General features: G+C 43.2%; 2 protein-coding genes across 2 annotated transcripts; one reads left to right on the top strand and one right to left on the bottom strand.

The window, feature by feature from the left end:
• Positions 1–6,019: 6,019 nt before the first annotated feature.
• On the top strand, positions 6,020–17,053 carry LOC133135891 (RE1-silencing transcription factor-like). The gene is made up of 4 exons (XM_061253227.1): positions 6,020–6,165; positions 9,990–10,976; positions 11,477–11,565; positions 12,117–17,053. Exons 2-4 carry the CDS (start codon positions 10,001–10,003, stop codon positions 14,832–14,834), a joined length of 3,783 nt encoding a protein of 1,260 aa, XP_061109211.1. The 5' UTR covers positions 6,020–6,165; positions 9,990–10,000; the 3' UTR covers positions 14,835–17,053.
• A 1,380-nt stretch (positions 17,054–18,433) lies between these two features.
• noa1 (nitric oxide associated 1) lies at positions 18,434–24,953 on the bottom strand. Its single transcript, XM_061253229.1, has 7 exons — positions 23,543–24,953; positions 23,111–23,275; positions 22,091–22,299; positions 20,600–20,731; positions 19,850–19,966; positions 19,264–19,381; positions 18,434–18,696 (listed from the first exon to the last, which is right to left on the bottom strand). The coding sequence occupies exons 1-7, from the start codon at positions 24,807–24,809 to the stop codon at positions 18,461–18,463; spliced, it is 2,244 nt and encodes a 747-aa protein (XP_061109213.1). The 5' UTR covers positions 24,810–24,953; the 3' UTR covers positions 18,434–18,460.
• Positions 24,954–24,960: the final 7 nt, after the last annotated feature.

The following is a 24,960-nucleotide window of genomic DNA, read 5'->3' as shown; positions in this document are numbered from 1 at the left end:
AAACGATTTATTTAGTGTAATGTTACATTAGTTCACAAAATGTGAAAAATTATAGCATGCTGCTTTTCCCTATTGTATTAAATAGCCTGTCCTTTAGGTGATAACGGAATGGCTACATGTAAAGCAAGGCCAGCCGACAGCACACTCAAGTGGTAGACGAAATAATAGGCTGCTTGTCGACCCACGGTGTATGCAAGTTGTTATAGTAAACCTAGTAATAGTAATTCATTTTATTGAAACCCTTTGTTGAAGTCTTTGAACTTTAACACAATTCAGTTTGGCTAGTTTTTTCTCTTTAAACTCGTAATTTTCCACACGTGGTTAGGTGCTAGGGGCCAGGTGTCACAGGTCAAATCAATCGTTTGACAGGCTAGGCTTTATGACATTACAGAAAATGAATAATTTGATCTGCCAAGTCCTCGGATGCAAATGGGACATGTATTCTTCATGACAAGTAGGCTATACCTATGCCATAAAGGTGTCATTAATAATACATGTTATATCTGACATAATGTAGTTTTACCAGAATAATTGTAATTGTGGTACGAGAATAAAGTTAGCCGGCTTGAGGCAAAATGGGAACCTGATTAAATACAAAACACATTCTGAACATTATTATTTCATTCATTGAATGAAAAATAAATCAAACACCCATATCAACCCTATAAACTTAATAACTGGTTTCACCACCTTTAGCACCAACAACTGCAACCAAATGCTACCTATAATTTGATATTCACATCTATGTGGAGGACTTTTCTATGCAGAGCTGCTTTTATGTTGCTTGGTTTTTGAGCATTAAATATTTGTTTGAGGTGCAAGTCAGGACTTTGAAAAGGCTACTCAAGACTTCAATTTTGTTTAATCAGATGCGGACTTGCTTTTTTGTTTTGGATCATTGTCTTGCTGCGTAGCCTGATTGTACTTCAGCTTCAGCTCACAGACTTTGTTATTGTGGAATCATGATTGCTGACCTGATTAACCTTGATCATTGTTCTTCTGGAATCATTTGTGACTTTCTGGATGAGTTGTTGTTGCACCCTTGGAGAAACGATGGTAGGCCAGCCACTCCTGGGAAGATTCACCCATGTGTTCGCCATGAAATGGCTCAAAAATGAATGAATGAATCAAAACAATTTGTATGAAGTAATTCTGCAAGGCAGAGGGGGCTAAAATTCTCTACAGCAATGTGAAAGACTGATATTAAATTATAGAAAGCTTTTGGTTGCATTTATTGCTGATAAAGGTGGTGCAACCAGTTATTAAGGGACAATTACTTCTTCACAGGGGTGATATGGGTGTTTGATAAGTTTTTTCATTAAAGCTTCTTTTCTTGAAAGATACAATAAATTCATTATTGGCTTATTGAGGAGTTATCCCTGTGATTCTGAGAAGCCACTTTCTGTCACACAACTAACAGCTGTTAGGTTTGTTGATTCTCCTGTGGGTGAAACCATGCAATGTTAAAGAATATGAACAGATCTTCCACACAACTTTCTAATCTGAAAATACAGTGAAATGGAGCAGAATATAATTTATATTTAACATTTAGGCTACACATGTAGCGTACTACCAAACAGTGTTATTAAATAAAAAAATTTTTTTTAAATTCTGTTTACTCCAGTTCCCTATTGTCCCTTTTGTCTATAGATGAGAAGCCATTCAGTGTGACAAATATGGGAATCAGCCTGTAGCTTAGTGGTTACACACAGTAAATAAAATAGTGAACAGTTAACAACAGAGTAAGGTTATATTGGGGGTCTAAGGAAAAATATTGACTGAGACTTTTTTTTTTAATAAACAAAGGGGAAGCCTGTAGTCTGGTGGATAATGTACATGAGTGTGATCCACAAGGTTGGTGGTTTGACCCCGGTGTAGCCACCACAAGATCTGCATAGCTGTTGGGCCCTTGAGCAAGGCCTTTAACCCCACATTGCTCCAGGAGGGATAGTGTTCTGCTTAGTATTATCAACTCTTATCTTATTATCAAGTCGCTTTGGATAAAAGCATAAGCCAAATAAGATGTAATGTAAAAGATATGCAATAACAGAGGAAATCAGGAAAGGAGCACATACATTTTACCTCAAGGTATGAAAATCTGCATGTACCATAGCTCTCCAAAACTGGATGGGGTTACAGATCTTGGGTTACCATATCTGAACTATTTCAATCTTAAGTCAATTGTGTAATATCTGAACTATATTAGTTGTTACATAGGTTGTATATACATAATAACCTATATACTTAACTAGCAATCAGTAAAATCAAAATAAAACAAGCTGAGGCAGTGTACAGATAATAAAAGCAATTACAATATACAAATAGTGTCAAAAGTTCTAGAAATGTGTCAATGTCTCAAAAACAATTTACTGCATACACATGGTTGAAGACTTAAACTAAAGAAGAGGCTTGTACCATTCAGAAATTTGAGACAGAACAAATTTATGTCAGAGCATGTTCCTACAGTGTACACCAAAGTTACACAAAAAAAGTCCAAAAAGCTCTCCAAAAAGGATTACTCACCGTAACGCTTTCTAATCAAACTGCATCACATTTATAATGGACCATTATTTCAAAATTAGGTTAATCAGAGCCCCATTAGCCCAGTTGGCCGGTACAATGCAGGTTTATCTATAGCAAGTGAAAACCCTGTAATTACGCATGTCTGTATATTCATTCTGCTATGCAAAAACTGTCTGTAACTGGAATATGACACATTATACCTAACTGGAAAGGGTAGGAAACCCAGTACAAGAAGCTTACCAAGGCCTAGCAATGCATTTACACAACAATAAGAATAACTTCAAAATGATGCTATTGGTATAGTCCCAGCAAATAGATAGTTTTCTCAAAATATGGCTTAATGGATTATTAAATAAACTTCAATGTTAGTCAGAAAACAGTTGTAGTCTGTTAACCAGGTGGGACATTTGGCTCCATAAATATGTCTGTATCGAATAATTTGCAAAATAAACTTATATTTCTCCCAAACCGGAAATATTTCAGCTGGACCTGCAATAAAAAACAAAACAATGTGTTTATTCATGCAAATTTTGAATTATATATTTTTGTTCTTATATTGGAAAATGATTTTTTGACGTAGAGAAATTATATCAAGGATTGTTAGAATATGCTTTATATTGTCTGAGTCTGTGGCGAGCTGAGGGTTGTAAACTGTGAGCGTGGGGAGGGGGAGGCTGGTTTTATCGCCCTACTTTGCAAATAAGAGGCTGATAAGCATCTAAATGGTAAATGGTTGGCATTTATATAGCACCTTTATCCAAAGCGCTGTACAATTGATGCTTCTCATTCACCCATTCATACACACACTCACACACCAACGGCAAATGGCTGCCATGCAAGGCGCCAACCAGCTTGTCAGGAGCATTTGGGGGTTAGGTGTCTTGCTCAGGGACACTTCGACACAGCCCAGGCAGGGGATCAAACCGGCAACCCTCCGACTGCTAGACAACTGCTCTTACTGCCTGAGCTATGTCGCCCCATCTAAACTGCTGTTCTTACTAGCAGAGAGTACAACAATCTGGCATCGTCATTTGCAGGTTTATCATGTCAGTTTTATTTTTGTATGATAGAAATATGAACGCAACAATAATGTTTATAATTCAAGGGGGCAAAGTTGATAGAGTTCAAAGATGACACTGACTCAGCTGCTCATAATCTCCAGAGGCAGATTGTTCCAGAGCCTCTAGGGTCTGTAACTGAAAAAGCTTGAACCCCCTTGGTGTTCAACCAAGAATCTGGAACAACCAAAACTGATGGCTTAAGAAGGTTTGGTAAGGAGACAAAAGCTCAATCAAATACATTACATTATTGGCATTTGGCAGACACTCTTATCCAGAGCCACGTACAGTTGATTAGACTAAGCAGGAGACAATCCTGCCTTGGAGCAATGCAGGGTTAAGGGCCTTGCTCAAGGGCCCAACGGCTGTTTGGGTCTTATTGTGGCTACACCGGGATTTGAACTTCCAACCTTGCCTGTCCCAGTCATTTACCTTAGCCACTACACTACAGGCCGCTCTGTACTGAGGTTATGTACCTCAATTATGAGGTGCCAAACCATGCAACACTTTGTAAGTAATAAAAATTGTATATTAAGTGGAATACAATTGGTAACCAGTGCAAGGAAGCTAAAATTGGGGTAATTGTGAATTCTCATGTGTCCTTGTTAGCATCCTAGCTGGTGACTTTTGTACAACTTGGTGCCAGGCTATAGCTTGATGCCTTAAGCAGGCATATAAGGAATTACAGTAATCCAAAATTACAGTGATACAAAAGCATGTATGATTTTTTTTCCAAACATCAGTCAAGCAGTTATGCAAAATGTTTTATTGTTTAGGTTTGGCTAATATACCCAGAGGAACACCACAATGTATCCTTGCTGATGTTGACAATAAGTAGCACAAGAAACAGAATATTGTTTTTCAACAGATAAGAAGAAAACAAGTTCAATTTGTTCCCAGAGAAACCAACCCAGATTTGGGTCTGTTGATTAAAAATTGAATGATCAATCATATCAAATGGTACACTTACTGTAACTCATCATAATCAAGTTTTTGAAGTAGATCATGAATTACCATTAGAAGTGCTGTCTCACTACTATGATGAGATCTGAAGCAAGTTGAATTTTATTAAGAACTAAAGTGTCCAGATTTAAGGATATTTAGGATTGAGCACTTTTAAAATAAGTAGGAACATGCCGTATGTTTCATACCCCATCTTGTGTGAGCTGTTTACCATGGAGATTAATTCAGAACCAATGGTTTCTAACACATCTTTTAAGAGTTTGGGAATAATTACTTAATTATGTAGGAAATGTAATTTGAAGGGTTAAGGATTCATCTGAGTGTGGTCATGGAGCCATTGTGAATTATGTAACACTGACTAGGACTTGTTTCTAGGGGAAATTTCGGGATATGCGAAAATGTTTGCATGCAGAAAAACAGTCCGCGGCGTGTATCCTGAGTGGCACAACCCTCGGCTTGATCTGACGAGCACAGAGATGGACGATAACAGTTGAGGAGCTGTCCAACAACGATCAGCGCCACTCCTTTGACACGCGGCCATGACGTGCAGCTCCGGTCAGATGTCCCTGACCACGTGAGCACGCAACTGGACAAACAAACAAACAAATAAAAAAATAACAAAATAGGCTAAATAAATAAATAAATAAATAAACATCATACATTCACTCATACTTTGTGAACTTTTCGCTTTGCATATAGTAGTCTATTTCTCTGAAGTCCAAGAAACTTCATAGTACAATCGTATGAGCATTTACTTTGTTGACGGACATCTTTACCTGGGTAGCCTGGTTCCACACAAAAATCCAAAAATATAGCTACTAAATAATTTATAGCCTACTAAAATACGGTCACATTAGCAATAAAGGCTACCATCTTCCACTTATTTCTATGGTTTGGCTTAAAGGCAAGTGTTTATTGTTTTGGTTTTTTTTTTAAACTATGCTAGTAAAATCTAAATTATGCTAGTTATGTCGGACAGACCACAGTAAATCATAACATATGTGTTTCCCTTTTAGTATTTTGGTGTTTTATCAGTATCGATCTGAACAGACGTCTACAAGTGTTTTAAATCCGCTGAGATATACAGTGTTCTATTTAGCCTACTTTTCTGTTTTTACAAAGTTGATCTGTTTTCTTACATCTCCGCTCATGTTCCTGTGATACCACTTAAATGTGAAATACTCAAGAGCCCCGTCGTACAATAGCTGAAGTCAACTTTGTGCAAACAGCATAACGTCACACAGCACAATTTCCTTACGAATCAGGGGCGTTGCTGTAATCATTATGATCATGATCATTTGCATGTCAGTTTGTTGAAATTTTGTAGCTAAAGGCCTACAGTTGTGGTGAAACAATAAAATGAATTAATTTATAAAATTGAGTCACGGCGGCGCATTTGTACGGACAGTTCAAGGCGCTGCAAATCAGGTTATAAACGCAGGAATTAGATCAGCCCGATCCCCGTGTAGGAACACGAGCTGGCGCTGACGTCAGCCGTCCTTGCGAACAGAGCGCTGTGCTGGAATGCGTGCGGGACTTACAACTCCCGGAACAAAACTGTCCATCCAATAAGTTCTGAAATCTTTATTAAAAGTGCCTCAAGATAGGATATAATTGAACGGTAAGTCGAAAGCGAGGGGGACTGACAAATCAATCGTTCGGGTTGTTTTCTAATTAAAAGGTAGCTAACTGTGAAACTGCAAAGTTTGTAGAACTGTAGCTATCAAATATGGAGGGAGTTTCTTTCTGAAAAGGGAGAGGCGCTGTCCAGGGCTGATTCGACAGAGCGCAAAGCTCGGATTTCAGCATGAAGATCAGGACCACGGCTAACACACATTTTGTTAGCTAGTTATTTAACAGAAACGCTCTCAGAAGTAGAAATATAGCCTAAACTAGCCTACATGCCGAAATTACGAGAGCAAGCAACTAATCTTTGCACACCAACCATTGATAAATATTGTGTTTGATCCAGTACAAGTTGCTTCCATGAAGTTACGTTAGGCTGAAACTCGTGTTTGGTTTTCTGTGTTCAATAACGTTATTTTTATTGTCAAGTTGTTAAAATTTCATAGCGATGTAGCTATTTCATTTGCCAGTTAGCTACATGTGTCTCTTCCGTCAGTATGTGACTAGCTGAACATTAGCGAGTAGAACTAGCTAGTTTGTTAAAACTTTAAACTTAGCTGTCATAATTTATTGGTGAGCTAGAAAGCTTACACATGCAGGAAACGCTTGGTCAAAGTAGTAATTGTAATACCACGAGCAGGAACGAGTAAAATTGAATTAGTTTGTGCTTCCCCTAGTTTCACAGTGGTTAAAAACGTAAGTTTCACTTTACTCAACATTTCATTTGCGACTGCTGCTGTTTTGCACTTCGAAATTCCCTGGTGCAATTTACCTTGCGGTATTTGTAATATAGCCTATATAATTATACAACTAGACATTGTTGATTTGCTCATTGCTCATATGTAAATACCGAGAGTATAAAAAAGGCATATTGCGTTTTCTAAAGTAGGATATTGCGGGGTAGGTAAATTTGCTTCCTGGGTTAGCCGATCTCTTTCTTGGGGTAACGTTAGTGTCCACACATTGCTGTTTGTGTAGCCAGCCAGCTAAATACAGTACGCAAGTTGGTGGAGCGCTTGTAAAATGGCCGAACACAAGTTTGCAAGCACGCAGACGCCAAGGCCCAAGTTTATTTTGTTGACTGTTTTCTCACTAATACGGAAATTGTTACCGTTTAAACGGAAACCTTTTATGTTTGTGGTGTTCGTTTTTGACTCTGGTGTTATCGCTGTATGTTACAGTGCTGGAATGCTATGTGCTACTGGACTGTTTTTTTTTTAACCTGCCGTTAGAACTTTTATTCCAAACTATATAGCCTAACAACATTCTATTGTAAATTATATTCAGGTTGTAGCCTTAGATGTCTGCCAAACTTGCATATAAAGGAAATAAGTGACGCTGTTGATTAACAGGCTTTGAAACGTTATTACCAATTACTTTTGTGTAAAGACAAACTTATTTTAAAAATGGCACAAACACTTCAGACTAAATGGGGAAATGCTTGAGTAAATTGGCGAAATGTTATGGCTCTGCCTTCCTCTGTTCGGCCGTTGAGAGGGCCTCACTTTGTTCACATTCGTTACTGAATGTCTGCCGTCTGCATATGTCTTCCTGTGTTTAAAAGAAACCACAAGAAACATTCGACACAGGAAGAAGAGTGCAGCTATTCTGAAACTTGACAATGTTTAAGCTTATGTTGACTCGGATATGTTATACTTGGTCTCTCTGTGTGCCGAGTTGTTTGTAATGTTAATCCAAGTGAAAATTACGCATTGTTAATTGTCTTGAAGACCTAGGCATTAGTCTGCGTTAGAGCTTCAGTGACGCGGCCCCTCTCCATACATGGCTTTTTTTCAGCTCTCAAACAAGGTTTCAGTTAAAGGTCTGTTTTTCAGTTTCAGTGGCACTGATTATGTCAGCTGTTGAACACTTGTGGGGGATGGGATGGGGCGGAGGTCACATAATTGTGACAGAAACTGACAAACTGTTCTCTGAGCCCTGTTAGATTTTTAGATTTTTTTTTTTGCTTTTGTTAGCTCACAATAGTATTCAGCACCACTTATTTCCCCCCTTTTATGCCCTTTGTCCAGTGAGTTGTAGACATGACACAATTGCCATAGTGAAGTGTGCTTAAGTCCTTTTACACACCTCCTAGACGGCATTCAGTGAGCCAGGATGAGCATTTCTTTGGTACTAATTACCATTCTTGACAGCACAAGACAAGCTAGGGCACTAGGAAGCTCATTTCCTGACTCTGACCCCAGTCTCCCTGTAGTTCTGCGTAAATAAACAAGGTTAGGTCAAACGTTGTCCAATCGCTGCAGACAAAAGATGCATATTAACAGGCGTTGCAGACAAGACATAGTGCCAGAACTTGCAGGCTTTTAAAATTTAGCTTGAGTGAAGAGGCCCATTTGATCAGAGAGGTTAATTTATAGCACAGGCCTTACCATGTGTTCAAGTGTTGCTTCAGAGAAGCTGAGGGCCCTTTTAATCCCTCTGTTACTCACTTAAAACAATGAAATTTAAATAAAGATTGAATTCAGTTTAGTTTGAGGTTTCACATCAACCTTCTCAGTTAAGTTCTTGTTGGAAAACTGTAGTATTAAGCATCCTGCTTGAATCTTAAAAACATAATTAGTATTATTATTTAGTTTGTATTACTAATACAACGACAATACTATTTCAGTTGGCATTTTGTGAGCTCTACTGCATAAAGCACATTCAATTCAGTTGACTGGGGGGGGGGGGGGGGGGGTCTTATTTCTCCATCACCAAACCTCTTTGTGTACAGTTCCATTCATAAGTTCACAATATACAGTTTGTCGAAAGATTCCCTTCCCCCCCCCCCCGGTAGCCTCTTCAGAATACCATGGGTAGCCTATATCAGCAAGGATCCATGGAGGAATAGTTGCCATGAACCCATGCAGATTTCCTTGCATCTTTGAGTCCCCGCCCTCTCCAGCTGCATGGAAATCTGATTGGAAATGGAGAACTGCACCCTACAAGGGTAATCATAACAGCCTATTAGGCAGCCAGTAAGCCTTTTTTAAAGATGGGTATAGTTCACAGCCTGAATTTTTTTAGCAAACACTGGTGACCTGTTTATGACATCTTAACGCTGCATTCTTATTCATGAGTAGGGTGGACCCTAACATGTCCCCCTAGGGGGTTGCGGTGGGTGGGCAGGGGTGGTTCAAAAGACTGATTTGGATTCTCCTAAGGTGTTACTGACCCTTCAGCACCATCAGAGATCAACTGCCCTTAACCCCTACAAGCCCGGTGTTATGACAGCACAACACTATTTTTGTGCACAACACGCTTTAAAAAAAAAATGCGTATGTGGTGTCAGCTTCTATATTAAAATCAGCAACTGGTTTAGACGCAAGAAACCAGGTGAGGTGAGTTCACGTCTACAAGGGATGATTTAATTGTGTAAAAACAATGAAAACTGGAACACTATTTGGGTCACCAGGATCAGGGCTGGAGAAATACATTCTTAAAGAAATGTCTTTAATTGAGTGGAAATCTTTCAGATTCTCAAAGCTGTGTAGTGAGTTGAAAAAGTGTGAGGAACTTGTGTTGGAGCTTGTCTGCAGTTCAGTTCAAGCTGATTCATTTAGGAGAAGGGATTCAAAAAGTACATTTAATATGCTAAGCAAACCACCGCTAGAGCTAGAGATTCATGGAGAGTTCTTAATCAGATCGGTGCAATTGTCAGGGTGGCAGAAAATGTTAGCCAGTGAATTAATTTAAGTACAAGGGTTACAAAAATGAGAGCATTGCACTTTTTTGGTGTATGCAGCATGCAGTGTGAAGTCTGAAATCATGACCTGGTCTTCTCTGCTGTTCCTCCCCCCAACCCCACCCCCCACACAGTCCATCCCAACATGGCTGCCCAGACAGTCTACCCTGTGGGGGTGGTCATGTTCACCCCGCTGGTGGGTGTGGCCATGGGTGGAGAGGAGACCGGGGTGACGGAGATCCCCCGGACGGACCTGGCCGCACCTCAGCTGGTCATGCTGGCCAACGTCGCGCTGACGTCGGAGGGAGGAGGCAGCGGAGACTACTCTCCGGAGGAGAAGCAGATGGTGGAGCTGAAGACCGTGGGCAGCAGCTGCTACTCCGACAGTGAGGACGAGGGCCTGGTGCATTGCGGCTACGCCGATGGCACTGCCGACAGCCACCATGCCGATGCCTCGTTTGACATCTACCCTGAAACCCCACAGGCTGTCAGCTCCCACTCGTACAAAGGGCGGAAGGAGCAGGAGCAGGAGGAGGAGGAGGAGGAAGAGAAGGAGGAGGAGGACCAAGAAACAGAAGGGGAGGGGAAGGGAGAGGGGTCTCCATCTAGTCCAACAGTGGGGTGTAAGCGTAAGAGGATTGTCCGCCAACTAATGGAGAACTGCCGGAGTAAGAAGAAGCCTTTTCACTGCAAGCCTTGCCAGTACGAGGCCGAGTGCGAGGAGGAGTTTGTCGACCACATCCGCGTCCACAGTGCCAAGAAGCTGCTTGTGGCAGAACAGGCCCAGGAGGAAGAGGATGAGCTAGCCAATGGGGCGGAACCCGTCCCCGAAGGGGGCGGAGAAGGGGCAGTCTACACCAAGGGCGTGATTCGCTGTGAGCGTTGCGGCTACAACACCAACCGCTATGACCATTACATGGCGCACCTCAAGCACCACAGCAAGGAAGGGGACAGCCAGCGCGTCTACAAGTGCACCATCTGCACCTACACCACCATCAGCCAATACCACTGGAAGAAGCACCTGAGGAACCACTTCCCCAGCAAGCTGTACACCTGCGGACAGTGCTGCTACTTCTCCGACCGCAAGAACAACTACGTGCAGCACATCCGCACTCATACAGGTAAGCGCCACTCCCACACAGATACATAACCACACCCACTCAGGTAAGTGCCACACCCACTCAGATACATACCACACCCACTCAGGTAAGCACCACACCCACACAGATGCATACCATACCCACTCAGGTAAGCACCACACTCACACAGATGCATATCAAACCTACTCAGATAAGCACCACACCCACTCAGGTAAGCACAACACCAACACAGATACAAACCACAACCACTCAGGTAAGCATTACAACCACACAGGTAAGCGCCACACACACACATGTACTACTTCATCCCCTAAAATAGAGAAAACAGCATGAGATCAACCATTAATGATGGGAATAACGGCACAAAAATTACCTGCTTAGTCAACTCATACAAAGTCCATCCTGCATTTCCAAAACCCATTCCTGAAGAGAATTTTAGACGTGACTGTAGTTGTGTAGCTAGACACCCGCAGTGTTAATACATTTGTGAAGCCTTAACGTGTTCTCCATTTTATTCTCAGGCGAGCGGCCATTTCGATGTTCTTACTGCAAGTATTCAAGCTCACAGAAGACCCACCTGACCAGACATATGAGAACACACTCAGGTGAGGTTCTGTTCAGGGGAATGGTTGAACGGTCGCAAAGAAGACCTTGCATAACTACTTAAGTAAAGCTCATGGACAGAAAAGAAAAGGCCGATTGTGCTTGTGATTCTGCTTTGTTTCATTGTGTGTGTGTGTGTGTGTGTGTGTGATGTAATGAGCTTTGAATGATGGAGGAGCTTCAGGAAAGGGACAAGACGGAAGGTGATTCTCTTAAGCGTGGGTTTTGTGTTCAAATGCATGTACTGTTGTCTGTATTCTGAATTTCCCTTCACCGTGTTAACCCCACATTTTTCTTGTTGCGTTCTCTGCAATCGATGGATTGGTTGGTTTGGGATATCTGGTAGACCGGTATGTATTGTATGCAAATTGAATGTTGACGTGTGTGTTTGTTTTCTTACCTTGTTGAAATAGTATTTACTATGCCTTGTGAATCCTTTTAATCTTATCGCTGGTTGTATTAAAATGCATATGTGTGTGTGTGTGTGTGCGCGCATGCATATGACTACATGCATTATATTGATGATGGATATCTACACCTGTCTTGGCTGTAGGTGAGAGACCCTTCAAGTGTGACAGCTGCAGTTACCTGGCGGCCAATCAGCACGAGGTGACGCGCCACGCCCGACAGGTCCACAATGGGCCCAAGCCCCTGAGCTGCCCTCACTGCCAGTACAAGACAGCCGACCGCAGCAACTACAAGAAGCATGTGGAGCTCCACGTCAACCCCAGGCAGTTCCTCTGCCCTGTCTGCACCTATGCTGCGTCCAAGAAGTGCAACCTGCAGTACCACGTCAAATCCCGTCACCCAGACTGCTCCGATATCACTTTGGACGTGTCAAAAGTCAAACTCCGCATCAAGAAGCCGGAGTCCGGTTCCCCCACCTATTACAGCGTGGGCAAGGAGGCCCGGTACGTCCTGACAGGGATCAAGGAGGGTAAGGTTGAGAGAAAGTCCGGCAGGAGAGAGGGAGCGACGGGTGGAGGAGGAGGAGGAGGAGAAGGAGAAGGGGTGGCAGTAGACAGCCAGCCTACGCCGGACCCCATCAACCTATCAACCAAAAAGCCATCTAAAGCTAACCCTCTTTCAACTGCTGCCAAAAAGGAACAGCGAGACAAGACCCACAAGAGGAGTGAAGAGAGGGAGACCTCCAAGAGGAGGGAGGAGAGAGAGGCCTCCAAGAGGAGGGTGGAGAGGGAGACCCCCAAGAGGAGGGTGGAGAGGGAGACCTCCAAGAGGAGGGAGGAGAGAGAGACCCCCAAGAGGAGGGTGGAGAGGGAGACCCCCAAGAGGAGGGTGGAGAGGGAGACCTCCAAAAGGGTGGAGGAGAGGGAGACCTCCAAAAGGGTGGAGGAGAGGGAGAGCTCCAAAAGGGTGGAGGAGAGAGACACCTCTAAGAGGAGGGAGGAGAGGGAGACCTCAAAAAGGGTGGAGGAGAGGGAGACCCCCAAGAGGGAAACTGTGAGGAAGACTCAGAAGTCGGTGGTAGCAGAGGAAAGGAGAGGGGTAAAGCCAGGAGAGAGAAAGGAGAGGGTAGGCGGGAAGGTGACGAGAAAGGCAAAGGCCAACAAAATTGCAGGTGTCTCTGCAGAGACCCAGCCCAGGAGAGAGAGCAAGGTCAGGAAAATGGCCAATGCCAAAGAGGAGAAGGAAGAGAGGGAGCAGAATGCCGGTGATGCTGAGAGAGCAGAGGAAGAGAGAGCGGCAAAGGAGAGAGCAGAGAGGGAGGAGAGAGAGAGGATGGAGAATGAGAGGGTGGAGAGAGAAAGGGTAGAGAAGGGGAGACTGGAGAGAGAGCGGGCAGAGAAAGATAGGCTAGAAATGGAGAGAGCAGCAAAGGAAAGGGTGGAAATGAAGAGACAAGAAAGAGAGAGATTAGAGAAGGAGAGGATAGAGAAGGAGAGAGCAGAAAGAGAGCGAGTAGAGAAGGAGAGGATGGAGAAGGAAAGAGTGGAGAGAGAAAGAGCAGAGAAGGAGAGATTGGAAAGAGAGAGGGCAGAGAAGGAGCGATTGGAGAAAGAAAGAGAAGAGAAGGAGAGGATGGAAATGGAGAGAGCAGAAAATGAGAGAATGGAGAATGAGAGAGCTGAAAGAGAGAGAGAAGAAAATGAGAGAATGGAGAAGGAGAGAGCTGAAAGAAAGAAGGAGCGGATGGAGAAAGAGAGAGCAGAAAGAGAGAGAGTTGAGAAGGAGAGAATGGAGAAGGAGAGAGCAGAAAGGGAGAGTGTAGAGAAGGAGAGGAAGAGTGAAGACGCAGATGACCCCATCAAGAGCGGATCTGGTAGACCGGCGAGAGCTGTCCGAGCTGTGGTCAAAGCAAGCAGAGGGCAGAGCCAGAAACCTGCAGAAAAGACACAGGATGAAGAAGCCAAGGTCACCTCCAGGAAACGGAAAGCAGCCACATGTGAGCATCCCCCACACCAGAATGAGGCCCTCTGTGGGCCAAGCAGGAAGCTGGCAGCCGAGGAGAGACGGCCGCAGAGTTCCACTGTGCTCCGGGGGAGGCATGAGGCACCGAAGCGCATCCAGGGGCCCGAATGCAGCACCAGGCTGAGCAAGAGGATTGACCGACCCCTAGGAGTCAGCGTGATTAAGAGAACCAAAAAGACCATGGCCAAACCAGGCCCCATGGAGGCCAAACTGGGCCCAGCAGAGACCAAACTCCACAGGCCACCCATTCGGGGGAAATGGGGTCCCAGTGCTCAGGAGGACAACTTGAGGAAGGAGTTTAAGGAGGTTGGGACATCTATTCACCAGAAGCCTGTGGGAGGAGAGAGAACTGGGGAGGAGGAGGAGGCCCCTGAGGGGTGCAGCAGGGTCAATGAAGGTACGGCCCTAGGGCGGGGCCCTGAAGTGGCACGTGGGACCATACCCGCCCCCCTCCACCGGCTGGAGCTCTCGGCAAGGAGGCGGGGCAAGGCTACCGACATGGAGGAGGATGAGGGCATCCACAGTCACGATGGCAGCGACATCAGCGACAGTGTCTCCGAGGGTAGCGATGACTCGGGCCTCCACGGTATCGCCTTGGTCATTGCTGGCGTGAAATCTGCTGGGCCGAGCACGACCACGACCACGCCAGCGACCACGCCAGCGACCACACCAGTGTCCACTCCCACAGAGGGACCTCCCAACGCCCCTGCTGTCACCAAATCTGGCAGCCACACGTGCATTTTCTGTGACCGCACCTTTAAGGCGGAGGTGGAGTACCGACTCCATCTCAACCGTCACCTGGTGAACGTATATTACCTGGAGAGTGCCGCCAAGGGGGACCAGTGAAGCTAAAACAACAGAAGGCCCTTCACCAGGGGCCCCCAACCCTGGTCTCAGAGAGCCACAGGTTTGGCTGGTGTTCAGTCACTCAGCACTTAACTGATGAATTAGAACAGGTGACTACACAGGTAGCTCGCCTGAAACTGGTTTCTGGTGTTTGGTATCTCTGTATTTCTTACTGTACCTCCATATCTCAGATATCAGGCATCACTGGTGAATCTTTGCTTTACTATTGACCTTTTCTAAATATATATTATATATAAATTCTTATTTGTATTCCACTGTTCTGAAAGATGTGTTGTTTATCTTGGTCTCCTTGTAGAAGAAAAATTGCGTTCAGCTTTTATCGTTTTGTAAATGTACACTTTAAAACAGAACAGCTACCCTGAAACACGGGAGGTTTTTTTTTTTTGTGTGTGTGTGTACTGTTAAGGTTTATTGTGGCTCTGGAAAAGCACTGCCATAAGCAGGTTTATGTGGGCAGTCAGTGGATCTCATTTCAGTACCGATTAACCGGTTTGACTTAGAAAGAATAAGAATTTAATCTACAGTCTTCTCAACATTGTTGGGACAATGGCAGCTTTTTGAGCTTTCTTTGGCTCCGATGTTCACGGGTTTCTTTCAGAATATTTAAATCATGACAACGTTGGGGAATCCCGGGCCTATAAGAAAGGAATGAGACCACATGACCAGAGTTCTCTACAGGACACAATTGCTCATCGGCGCTGAACTGAGTGACAGTCTATCTGTTTGGTTGAAAGAATTAAAACTCAAGAGGGCAAAGGCATGCATTGGGAGAGTGGTTAATGATCTACACAAGGGGTACTATGATCTTTATGAGGGGGGTGCTGTGCCTATTTACTTTTGCTGTGCTTCAGCACTTGAGTGCTTCATTTAAGTAATTTACTGATGACAGTCCACTAACCTTTCAAAGTCAATTAAGGCATTAAAAGGAAGCCCAAAAACTGCAAACATTAGAGCTGTCCTGGACTGGAAATTGAGATCCATGATTTAAACTATCAAATCAACAAGAAAACTGGTAAAATCCCATGAAATCTTTCTTTGATTGAAAGTGACTGCTCACTGGTACAGAATCATGACACCATGGCATTCGTGGTATGGAAACCTTTTGCTTTTTTACTGTGGAATGCCCCCAACCAGTATTGACTCCTTTCTCTACAGTTCATGGGTTGTTTTTCGTTTTGTCTCTCTCCCTCCTCATTCACTGCCCTGTCTGAGAGTAACAAAAGCGATTCCATTATGAAAGGAAAGCATAACACTTCTAAATGAAGAACCAAAGACAGACCCTCCGCTCCAGCGGGGAGGCTAAATTCGACGGACCCAGGTGGTCCTTTGCCAGTAGCTAAGAGAAGAATTGGAGTTCTTGGCTCTTTTTTTTATTTGTCAGTGTGCTCCACTGGAGAGACGCCATCTGATACTGCTTCGAGACTGGTGGTAGCAGTGCATGGATCAGTCAGGCCGAGTTTAACAGACTGATTCAGGTGGGGGGGGATACTTTTATTATTATTATTATTTGTTTTACTATGTGTAGCATCGTCTTCTCTTCATTTACAATGAGCACTTTCGCAACTGTGATTTCCCCCCCTCCCCCCATCACTCTTGTTTGGATTCTTATTTTTGTTAAATAACTGTCTAAACATTGTATATAGCCATGGTGAAACCACCCGATTCCATCAGGAGTTAAACATTTTTGGCAGAACTAGAGAACCTAAGTGGAATGAATCCCCCCTGTCCCCTTTATTTTTTTCTCATTGCTTTTTGCCTTCCAAAATGTATATTCAGTGTTTACCTAGTTTATGCTTTCAAAACTGATCTCCTAGTGTCTGTACTCTTCAGGAGTAGCCTTTTTTTTCTTTTTCTTTTTTTTATTAAGGGGGGAAAGAAAGTCCAAAGATTGCCTCGTTTTTATGTTTTTTTTTTATTGACAGTGCAGAATGTGAAGACACATGGTACACCATTTTTTATTTGCTTTTTGACAATCATGATTTTTTTTTTTTTTTTTTTTTTTCCCCATCTGTCACATAAAAAAAAATGTGTTTAGCCTATACAATGTGTGGACATTTGCTGTTGCGTCGTGTGCTTTGAACAGCATTTGTGTGGGAATTGCTTCTGTGCTTAGTATATGGTTTGTTGCACCATGTTCACAGCTACCTGTCGCTGCTTGATGTATAAAATAAACTATGGGATTGTTTATCCTGCCTCACCTTTTGGAGTCACCTGTGGTATTTCTCTTTGTAATAGGTGAGTCCATACATGCACTGTTACACCGTCTAGAATGGACAGGGCAGAGGTTTGACACTCACTGTTGTACAGATCATACTGTGCTTTTGTCTGGAGACCGTGTAATCATTCACACAAGTCATCTTTTACGAGTTGGAGAACTTACTACTGTTACCTGCACATTGCAACCAGATGTACTGTAGGTCAAAAACCTTGTTTTTTTATATTTGCAAATACAGCACTGTAATTGTAATTATTTGTATTGGATTGCATTCAAATATCTGAGTACTTTTCAAATTGTTAAAAGAACAACTTTTCAAATGCATACCAATGATGTATTGGAGGCTTTTAAGCTGGAGTCAAACCTTTAAAACAGCATTTAAAAATAGAAAATGAAATGCTCCAAATACTCAAATAGTAAAAAGAATCAAATGCAATTCAATGCTTCCTATATATACAGCACCAAGAATAAAGTATTTGCCCCATTGATTTCCCCTGATTTATTATTGCATATTTGTCACATTAAATGGATCTTGGGCAGTTCCTTTTGGCCCCCACACTCTGCTCTTGCCATAACTCAGATAAAGTGAATCTTAGCGAACAGTAACCTGGCCATCCTGTTTCTGTGGGCCACTATTGGTTTGTATCTTGCAGTGTAGCCTCTGTAGCTCCATTTGTTAAGTAACCTGTGGACAGTATTCACTGACATATCCAAGCCTTCCTCCCGGGGAGGGTTTCTGATGCGTGGGAAAGGTGTTTGGGGAGTTTTCATGATAGTGAGAATTCTTTGATCATCACCTGTAGATATCTTCCTTGGCCTACCTGGCCCATTGCAATAACTGGGCTCACCAACGATTCCAATCTTCCAAACAGTAGGGCAAGGTAAGCCTAAAGTTTGGCCAATGTTTTTGTTCTTATTTCTCACCCTCTCATAATGGCTTCCTTGACTTTCATTGGCACAACTCTGCTCCTCATGTTGACAAACAGCAATATCAGACTCCAAATGCATTCAAAAGCCTAGAATCAAGATTAGATGTTAAACATGTTTGTCCCAAATATTATGGTCCCCTAAAGTAGGGGGATGTATAAAAAGTGCAGCAAATTTTTACACCGTGAAGCCAAAATGTATAGTCATGCCCTTTAATAAAAGCTGAGAATGTGCACTTTCTTGATTACATGTGAATTGCTTGATTACAAATCTAAAAGGATATAGAGTTAAAAAAAACAAAAAAACATGTCTTTGACCCAAATGTTATGGAGCTCAGTGTATATTGCTTGACGTATTGTCTTCTTTTTGGTAAAAATTTTGAATGAATCCCCCGGTCCCTCAACTGGGTTATACGACTGCAATGATATGCATGATATGCACTTTTTCATTATTTATTCGGTGGTCATGACACCTTCTTCTTCACTTTCAGTTTCTGCGCCCCTTTCGCAGACAGGCTACGTTCCAGCAGACCCAGAGGCTTTTTGGTCCTGTAGGCAGGACTCTTGCCCAAGCGCTCCCCCTTCAGGTTGACAATGTACGGGAGCAGTGGGGGGTCCCGCACACGGATTCCCACCCCCTCAGGAACATGTGCCCTGAGGAGGAACCGGTCTCCAAGGTGACCTGTCACTGTCACCCAACCTGGGGGTGAAGAGTGAGAGAGAGATTGAGTGTGTGTCCCACACTGTCACCTCAACTGTGACCTTGAATGGATTTATCTCATTTCATCATCCTATTTTACCATTCTCTATATTTTGGAGTTCCCCCCCCCCCCCAGAGTAGATTAATAGATTAACCATGAAATTATTGTGCAACTGCTCAAACTTCTGTCAGGGGGACTATTGAAAAAATATACATCTTTTCCAGGCAAATGACCCTGCTTTTCTACAGATGAGACAGCTATCTGACAACGAATGGCCTAATATTCACATTGCAATGTATGACAGACATATGCAACACTATATTTACCTGGTATGCACCTGTGTGAAAGCAAATAACCACACACCACAACAGGCACTACAGTCCCCTGGAGCCACTAAGGTCAAATATGAAAAGCTACAAAAGTCACATACCTAGAACATACAATCTCTAGGTAGAACAGGTGGTCCTATATGTGAACATGGTTCACAGCATGCAATAGGATAATGGTTTCTTCCAGGGGGAATTTCTTAGGCACAGTTGCCTCTAGCTTGCTCTGCAGGGACTTACCCACAGAGAAGAGCTTGATGTCGGCCGTAGCCTGAGGGTAGCCCTGGCCCTTCAGCTCCAAATCCTGGGGAACAAGAGGTGGGAAACCTCTCATTCGCTCCTCTCCTCCTGTGGGTACCTGTTCGGGGAACATAGAACAGCTCTTTAACAAACTCCTTCAGGGACCAGAGTTTTGGTACACAGCGACTGCTGATCATGGACCAGTTTGCTTTCTTAATATAAATGAGGTTCAGAACAAGAACAGGGGAAATCTGATCCCAGATCCTAGGCTGTCCTTCTCTAAGGTGATAGTACCTGAATAGGATCAGTTCTGCCTTGTAGCTCATCATGTGCAAGGTTTGGATCCAGACCTCTTCCTGGCCTTGACTACTACAGGCTCCCTAATGGTGGGACAACCTGCCCACCTCAGTGAGGACAATCCCTGAACTGCTGTCATGACCTGAAGATCCAGAGGAAATACCTCTCCATGTTCTCCATCCTGATTCACTTTCCCCTCCATCTCCCCTATATTCCCCTATCCCAAAAAATCCTTTCTCTGCCTTCCTTTCCACATGTTGATCCTGCAGTCCTGGGAATGCCCACTCACCCCAAGCAGAGTTTTCCCAGCATGCTTCTGATAGATGGCATCAGCTTTTTCCAAACTGGTCATGTGAACTGGGAGCAGATTGGAAGCAATAACCGAGAACCAGCAGGAGTTCTCCCCCTGAAAGCAATGAAAATGACAGGGAAGAAACCGGAAGCTGTTACAACCAATGAGCAGGAAGCCTCAATTCCCAGCATTTGAGGACAAAAATACAGCAGGGCTTGAAGCATGAAAAAATGATGTGCCTGAAATGCATTGTTCAGGATTTTAAAAAAAAGAAATTCTTCTGTTAAGGTAGTAGCTGACCAGGGAGGGGGGATTAGGGGGTGCAGGAGTCGCTAGTCTGCTTATTCGTCGTTAAATTCTCCAAATAAACTTGGCTGGGGAATGGTTGTTGTGTTTACTCTTTTATTTATTTATTTTGCGAGAATATTATTTTGTGAAAAAAACGGCCAAATGTCAAAATCCAGCACCTTGCCTGAGAACTTTAAGCCCTGATACAACCTAAAGGCCTAAAACACAAGACATTATAAAAATAAAAGGCTTATATTCTCTACTTATATCAGCATTAAAATGAATAATGTGTCCGCTGCTCCCAGATTGGAGCAGAGGAAGGAAGGAGGGCTGTGTGTTTCTGGACTTCGAGCTTCAAGCTGGCTTCAAACTACAAACTTCCTCTCATTTATTGAATTAGCTGCAACCCCTACTTAGCCATACACTTCAATGATGAAGTGCACACCACTGTGGAATTACCTCCAAGTAGTCGATTCGTGCCAGAGCCCCCAAGAACATCACCCCCCCAGGTTTCACCACAAAAGTCCTGGGTATGATGGCATGGGTAGGCACCACCATCTTCAGCTCCTGTTCAGTCAGCAGACTGAGGACCTGCAGGCCAGGAGGGGGAAAAAACACACAGAAAGATGGGAATGAAGCCCTGTTTACATCACAGTCACTAATGCATAGAATATACACTCTAACCACTTTATTAGGTTTGATCTGCACACCAGCTTATTAATGCAACTATTTAATCAGCCAATCATGTGGCAGCAACTAAATGCATAAAAGCATTCTTAAAAGGTTCAGCCGTTTTTCAGACCAAATGTCAGAATGGGGAAGAAATCCAAGTGATCCAAGGGAATTCTAATGAATCACCATGGAGTGATTATTGGTACCAGACAGGGCGGTTTGAGTTTTTCAGAAACTGCTGATCTCCCGGGATTTGCACGCACAAAAGACTCTTGAGTTTTCAGAGAATGGTGCGCCAGACTGGTCGAAGCTGACAGGAAGGTGACAGTAACACAAATAACCACACATTACAACAGTGGTATGAAGAAGAGCATATCTGAATACACAAAGTGCCAGACCCAAAGTGGATAGGCAGCAGAAGACCAATCTAAAATAAGTCTAAGTCTAAAATAAAAATAAATAAAAACAACCTAATAAATTCACAGTGCTCATTCAGTGTATATATACGCCAGGTCACATCGTAGAAGCAAGAGGCTGTGCAGTGTTTTAAGACATTTTATTGAACTAAATAGTTGTAAAATCAGAGTGATACTTTTCATGTAGTCATATCTTGCACCACGGTTAAAGGGATCATATCTCGCAATAACCAAGCTGTTTACCACTATTGACCTTAGCCAATGTATGAAAAAATTGTGTATGAAAAATATTGTGTTAAACAGGAGAATTGGCAGAATGAAGTGGTAAAAGAGATTTCCGTTTCAGTTCCCAGGTTAACCTTGAACAAGGTGATTACTCCCCAACTGCACAGCCAAAATACTCTGCATAAACAAGAATACACCAGCTGCTGTGGTCAAGAGCCTCTGCTATTAAAATGAATACTGTAATGTTCACATTGAATCTCCGTTGGAGCCTCAGAGACATTTGCATTTGGGAGAAATTCTTCACATTCACGTACCGCAGAAGTGGTGATGAGGATGGAAAATTATTTGAATGCCCTTAATTAATGTGAGCTGTTGAGGACAGTAAACAACATTTCACTCCTGCATGCATAGACATGCCTTGTGTTGTCCAGAGGTGCAAAAATCACACAACAAACTATGCACTCAAATTCACCATGTTCCACATCACGGCTTATTCATATGATCACCAGGCTTTAACAGAAGGTTATCAGCACCTTCACTAAAAAGGCTTGTACTTAAAGACCCAGTCTATTGAAAATTGTGGGGTGCTTTTCAGGTGAAGAGTGATGTCGGAAGCATGAAAACTGACGAGACTCACGTCCTGCTCTTTCATGATGCCTGGTGTGTCATGCAGCCAGCGGGCGTCTTTCAGCTCATTGTGAGTGAACTCCTCTGGGACAGAAGCCTCACTGGGAAAGCTTTGTTCTTTATCTTCCTCTCCAATGCTGAGGCTCTCATGGTCAAACTCCACCGTGCGACGGACTCTCAGCGCCTGAGTGTTTGACCGGAATGTTCTCCCGATGCGACCTGGAACACGAGACGTGTTAAAGAGAGGCTGTGGCATGTTCAACATGCAACATGTGACAGTCCAATCTGAAATAAGCTTATCAAGCAAAGACTGTGGATAGGGGGTTCAATTCCATGGTTCAATACATTTCAATACATCATCACTGTGAACTGTTATAAATCTTGACTGACAGTGATTCCCTCCATTTGTTCAAATTCAATTGGGGGAAAAAAAAGTCTGTAAAAAGTCTGACTGTAATGGATTAAGGTCAACCAAAAAATAAACTACTACAAAACAAATGGAGATAAGACAAGTAGCAACCATCTCTTGGCAGTCTAGAAGACTGGGCTAGCGGAAAGAGATCCTTACGGCTGGAGTGAGTCCATCTTTTTCTTTGTTTTGGATCCTGGGGATTAGCGGTGCCCTTGTTTTGGTTTCTTTTGTACACACGTCTTTGCAAGACGGAATTGACAAGTAAAAGTAAAAGCTGTTCCAGGTTTTACTCAGTGCAGTTATCCAGCTAACTAAGTAATCCTGCTTTGTGATACAGGCCCCCAGACCACTTCGGTTACTATAATCTTAGTGCAAACATCTTGGGTCTAGGGAGGAAGTTATAACAAAATTCAAGTTAAGTTATTACCTCAAATTATACTCAAATTCAATTCATTTTGAATTTCACTCAAAACAATTACAGTTTGGGGGCCAGACTAGTTATAATAAATTCATCAAAGATAAAGTAGGAGTCAGCATGAGCTGCACATCTGCCTGAACCACTGTCCTTAGCCCTCATTGCCATCACGTTCATTCTCGCTGCTGAAGGCATGTTCTCACCGACTAAATAACCCTGCTTGCTCAGCTGCAGCAGTGTTTGCTGCTCCTGTGGGCTTAGGTCTGCCTCTGTCTGAGCCGAGTCACTCTTCAACCGCTCCAACCTCTTGTATATACGGTATGGAGTAGGATTTATGATGGGGAACTTCAGGAGGTTCAGCGTTGTACCTGCAGGGAGTGATATTAAGCATTGGTCAGGCACTACAATATTTCCACTGCAGTTGAAACATAACATTTTTTACAATCCCTCCAACCAATTGCATCAAATGAGAAATAATGATGAATTCCGCCATTCAAAACAGCCGTATATACACATTTACAGCTATTGAACGCTATTACAATACAAAATGACATCCTTTTTAGACATACATGAGAACCTCACAAGACCTTGCATTGTGGGCGTGCAAGGAAGCCCTGCTCACAGGTGATACATACCTGGAAATGGGGAAATGGTAGCTTTGCGGATTAAGTCGGAGGCTTTGGATTTGCAATAGTCTGACTCCAGAAAAGTGTTAAACAGCGTAGATTTCCCAGCATTCGTAGTTCCCACCAGGTATACATCCCCTTTGTATTTCCAGGAGCTCTGCAGACTCGAAATTAGTTTTTCAATCCCATAGCCTGTTTTGGCACTTATGAGGTGGACACCTTTAATATTGTCATCAACCAGAATCCCCACTTCAGTGCAATACTGTAGAATCCGCTCCTTGATCCGTTTTAAATAGCCAACAGAGTCTCCTGGCAACAAGTCAATTTTGTTGCCAAGCACCACGATGTGCTTATTTTTCCCTACCAGGTCTAACAAGTCTGGGATGATGGAGTCGGGGATGTCCAAGAGGTCCAAAATCAGTAACACCAAAGCTTTCTCCTTTCGTATATTGCTGACTATATGTCTGTACTCCTCTTTGGACATCTGGACGTTTAGTGCCTTTTGATGGTGTGTGAGCAAGTGGCAACGTTGGCATATGGCCTTGTTCAATTGGTTATTTTCTGTTAATATTTTGTATTTCTCACTTGGTAGATAGCCGGGCAAATCTGGAACAGTACAGTGCATTACCGCACCACACCCCGTGCAACAAGAATCACTGACAGGAACATCGGGGTCCGGAGTGCCATACACTTTTTGGCTCTTTTTGCGTTTCTTACTAGTCCTTGTCTTCGTCGGAATTTCTGGGAACCCTGTGTCCTGAAACTCAATGCAGGAATCTGGGTCGCCCTCAGCTGCTACCGCGCCTTCTAAAGACTTGAGCTGCAATTCCAAGGCCCGGTGATTCACCGCATCACTTGTCTTCCTCTGGATCTTCTCTTTGGTCCTCGTGACATCCTCGGGCTGGAGCACGTTATGGTTTAGAATCAGATTTTCGTTGGAATCGTCCGGTGTTGTGTAGTCGATAAAAACAAAATGTTCTTCTTTTTCTGGCTCCACCGATGCGTAATGGGATGAGGTTCGATTTTTCCTCCGGCCAAATGTCGCTTCACCTGTAATGTGTTCAGTGGTGTACAATCTAGACGCTGATATTCGTCCGATAAGCGATGCCACAGATCCTCCCGTTTTCCTTCTGAACGCAGTCAAGTTGGAAATAAACAATTTAAACGACTCATCGCCTTTTATTCCACTATGCAGTTGTCCGAGAGAAACAGACATGTGACGCGAGCAATTAACAGCAGCAAATTGCTTTAACGAAACTTGCAAAAATCTCTGCATTGTTGCCGACAGTGTAAATACTCGTGTATGAAATGTAGTGCTACATACTGCCTCGTTCAGTAAGCTATAACCTTGAATATAAAAAATACAAACACACGTGCATTCAACTCACTCAGCCGGCATGTTTTACTCTGCTACGTCACAGGAAATG

This window comes from Conger conger, chromosome 8 (genome assembly GCF_963514075.1).
Source record: "Conger conger chromosome 8, fConCon1.1, whole genome shotgun sequence".
NCBI classification, from domain to species: domain Eukaryota; kingdom Metazoa; phylum Chordata; class Actinopteri; order Anguilliformes; family Congridae; genus Conger; species Conger conger.
This window is presented reverse-complemented; position numbering and strand designations above follow the sequence as displayed.